The 4373-nt window shown below is 35.4% G+C and overlaps 1 protein-coding gene across 1 annotated transcript; it reads left to right on the forward strand.

Moving 5' to 3' along the window:
- Positions 1–2349: 2349 nt before the first annotated feature.
- On the forward strand, positions 2350–3648 carry LOC141608413 (high affinity nitrate transporter 2.5-like). The gene is made up of 2 exons (XM_074427769.1): positions 2350–3031; positions 3156–3648. The coding sequence occupies exons 1-2, from the start codon at positions 2508–2510 to the stop codon at positions 3523–3525; spliced, it is 894 nt and encodes a 297-aa protein (XP_074283870.1). The 5' UTR covers positions 2350–2507; the 3' UTR covers positions 3526–3648.
- The last annotated feature ends 725 nt before the right edge of the window (positions 3649–4373 follow it).

Genomic DNA, 4373 nt, shown 5'->3' on the forward strand with positions numbered 1-4373 from the left:
GAATACGTTTGTTTTTGGGAAGAATATCATTAATATAAGAATTTCAAAAAATATATAAATATATTCCGTAAGTTTTCCTTAAAAAAATATATAGCTATAATAAATTAGTTTTATAATCTATTTTTTCAATAGTTATCTGAACTTGAAATATTAGTTTTACGGCCTAATTGAAAGCTCATTGGGAAAGAATCTTTGCACTTGATTTTAATAGCCATTCGCAGCCAAGTGATTTTGAAATTGATGATGAACATTTTTTTTTGTGAACACATTAGGAAAGAATTGAATGAATGAATGAATTGAATTCAAAGATATCAATACTTAGGTTGGCTCAATTTCTCTTGATTATATTTGTCTATACATCATTTTTTTAATTTTACCACAAGATGTCATGTCATCTTGGCTCGTTTATTATGTAGCCATGTCAACTAACTTACAAGATTAATATATAGATAGAAGATTAGATGGTTTTTAAAGTTAGATTTCGTATATGTGTTGAAATTTCACCAATGTAATCAGAATGTATAAAAAGTTATCCTTAATACCATTATAGATACAAACCAGCTTTTATGGAAGTGGTATTAAAAATCAAATCTACTTCAACTTTAAATAAAAAGTTGTTTCAATTTTCACAGTTAGTTTACATACGCCTACTGAAATTTCTGCGATGACTGACAGCTGACACATGATTTTGCCGACCGAGGGAGAGAAACGTACTAGCCACCAAGCAAATAAAGTTCCTTCTTATACATACATAATCGCTCTGTTGAAATTTCTGCAGTGACTGACAGCCGACACATGATTTTGCCTCCCGAAGGGGGAGCAACATACTAACTACCAAGCCAAGTTCCTTCTTATCCATACATAACCGCTTCCTTAGTAGAAGTGTATATAAGCTTCTATGGAAAACGTGATAGACACTTACCCCCTAAATCCGCGAGTGGATGTCACCATGTACAAACGTTATCTAAGTTATAACTGCAGCTACAAATAAGTCAACTTTTTTGAAAAATGTTATTAGAACCAAATATTTTTCAAGTACAAAAAAGGTTGTTTTTCATTGTTAAACCTCACATACGTGTTGAAATTTCAGCGAGTTGATACAAATAAATATGCAAAAAAATTAACTCAATATTATATATTTAGTCTCATGTTATTAGGTCTTATATACAATAAATACATTATCTACAAATATTTATTAAAATTTTTTTGATAAAATATCAAAACCTAATGTATCCATTTTTCCTACAACAACAACATTTGTTGTTGATTTTTATATCTTCTGATTTGCAATAGGGAGAGGTCACAATTATTATATCACCAAAGAGCATTTAAGAGAGACATCAACAGCAACAAGCCCACCAGAGTACTATAGCAAACCAAACTTCAATTTATTTTTTGGTGACTTAGCAATCCAAACTACAGTAAAGGATACTTTAGAATTTGAAACATGCAAAAAAATTCTGGCTTGTAGAATCATATACAATTAATTAAAAACAAGAAGATAATTAATGTATTTATAGCAAATGGAATTTTTATACCAGCCTCAGACAATATCTTGTATTAGCTGACGTTGCATCATTTTGAAATTACGATTCTGGTGATGATGAGTGGTTTCAAATGACATCTCACATTAGTTGACGTCGTATTGCTATGAGATTACTATTGTGATGGGTGATAAGCGTCTGAGCGGCAAGCGGCGCCGTTTTAGATGATATTGCATCATTTTGAAATTATGATTCTGGGGTGATGAGCGCCTGGTTTCAAATGACATCTCACATTAGTTGACGTCGTATTGCTATGAGATTACGATTGTGATGGGGGTGATGAGCGCCTGAGCGGCAAGCGGCGCCGTTTTAGATGATATTGCATCATTTTGAAATTGCGATTCTGGGGTGTTGAGCGCCTGGTTTCAAATGACATCTCACATTAGTTGACGTCGTATTGCATGAGATTACGATTGTGATGGGGTGATGAGCGCCTGAGCGGCAGCGGCGCCGTTTTAGATGATATTTCACACTTTGGCGTCAGCTGACACAATATCATTTTGCGATCATCAATGTTATCTTAAATGATCCGTTTAAACCTTGTAATAAGAAAAATAACTCTACCATACTATATATAAACCTAAAATCAACAAAATTTCATTTAGATTCTTTAAATATCACCATTTCCTTAAATTTCACAAGTCAAACCAACTAGCAAAGAAACAACACACCTTCCACACTTTGAAAGCAACCTATACTATTAATTCTTCACCAAAATATACTTAATTTCTACTTAAGATTCTCATTAATTCTCAGATTCACAGCATAAAGATTTTGACTGTGCAAAATTCTGAATATTCTTCTCCTTTTCATAGTATCAAATAGCTATACAATTCACCAAGTCTCACTTCATAAACATGTTTTAAGTAAGAATGCAACTTTCCTGATATCTCACAGTTCAGAACATCATTAACACATAAAATTACGGATTTTGGTCGAAAAGGGTAGTCGGAAAGGGTGATCATGGGTACAGTTCAGGGAAATAATGATCTAGACCCAAAACAGTTTGCTCTGCCAGTAGATAAAGAGCATAAGTCCAAAGTTTTTCCTATATTTTCTGTGGCAAACCCTCATATGAGAGCATTTCACCTGTCATGGGTACAATTCTTCGCCTGTTTCGTCTCCAGTTTTGCAGCGCCGCCACTGCTGCCTATAATCCGAGACAACCTTAATCTCACGGCCACAGATATTGGAAATGCAGGAATTGCATCAGTTTCAGGTGCAGTTTTTGCTCGTATCGCTATGGGGACTGCCTGTGACTTGGTTGGTCCACGGCTTGCCTCGGCATCCTTAACCCTTCTCACTGCGCCTGCTGTGTACCTTACATCCAGTGCAGATTCAGCTACCTGGTTTCTTTTGGTCCGGTTTTTCACTGGTTTTTCTTTGGCCACGTTTGTTTCGACTCAATTCTGGATGAGCTCCATGTTTTCTCCTCCTGTAGTTGGTCGCGCCAATGGGGTCTCATGTAACTGGCAAAAATTAACCCAGTGCCCCCAAGGGCTCCTGCAAATTGCAGGATAAGGGGGTCAGATGTACCAGACTTACCCAGTTTCCGAAATTATAAATGAAAAACTGATATGTTTTCAATTCTCTGATATGTTTTTTTTACAGATCATTGGGAGTGATATCGGGGATGACCGGAGGTGGTGGAAATGTGGGAGCGGTTATAACACAACTAATTTTCTTCAAAGGATCACGCTACACGACTGAATTGGGGATAAGTTACATGGGAATTATGATGATAGCATGTAGCATTCCGATAACCTTGATATATTTCCCACAATGGGGAGGAATGTTGTGTGGTCCGAAATCAGAAGTTACAGAAGTAGATTACTACATGAAAGAATGGGATTCACAGGAACAGCAACAAGACTTACATCAGGTTAGCTTAAAGTTCGCCGACAGTAGCAAAAGCGAAAGAGGTAAAAAAGTAGAGTCTGCATCCTCAGAAGACAAAGACAGTACACCAACTCATGTCTAAAATCTGAGTTTTGTGAATACTGCTTGTGTTCAAACATATTTCTCGAAGCCAAAGGCAGAAGTGTTGCGAGAAATTGTATAGCAGAAATCAAACATAATCTACGATTTCCATACTTAGCACAGTACAAGCCATTTGTATCCTGTTTGCTGTTATACAACCAAACCAGTTGTATAATAGTATAATAGTATTTGTGGTATAAAAGTCAACCATTTCTCACTTAATAAACCAGTTTCTTACTAACCTTATTTGTAATATGTCATTTTCATGTTTAATTGTTTAGATGAGTTTAATTTTATCTGGTTAAGCAAGGAATGATTCCAAAGAATATTCTTTTCGTTCCTTGTACTATATAAATCGCCTCGCAATGTCGCAAACTAACACAAAATACCCTTTAATTTGTTTTCATGATTTAATCTATTTTTTGTCTGAATGCTTGTGCAGGACTGAATATGTTTTGCTGATGGTCATCTAACCATTTATATGTATACATAGTGGTTAGATGACCATCAACAAACACATTCATACTAGTAGGCGCGCTTTCTTGCATATCACATCTCTATCTTGGGTGCTAGTTAGCTAGTCGAAATCATTGCTTTACCAAGAAGTGTCGAATTAGTAAGGATCAAATACAGATTCTATACGCGTAAAAATTCATGTAGTGTTAGGTTAAGGCTTGGAATGAATAATCAACGTAACATAAAATGACTACGACTTATAACTTTGCTATGTGCAGTAGTGCAATGGATGGCCGTATATTGAAAATGTTTTCGGGTTAAGAACGGGCAGGAAAATCCAAATTCTATATGAATCCAAACTCTATTGATGAATTGGGTCAACTTTGAATCATT

The sequence above is a fragment of the Silene latifolia genome, chromosome 10, assembly GCF_048544455.1.
Source record: "Silene latifolia isolate original U9 population chromosome 10, ASM4854445v1, whole genome shotgun sequence".
Taxonomy (NCBI): domain Eukaryota; kingdom Viridiplantae; phylum Streptophyta; class Magnoliopsida; order Caryophyllales; family Caryophyllaceae; genus Silene; species Silene latifolia.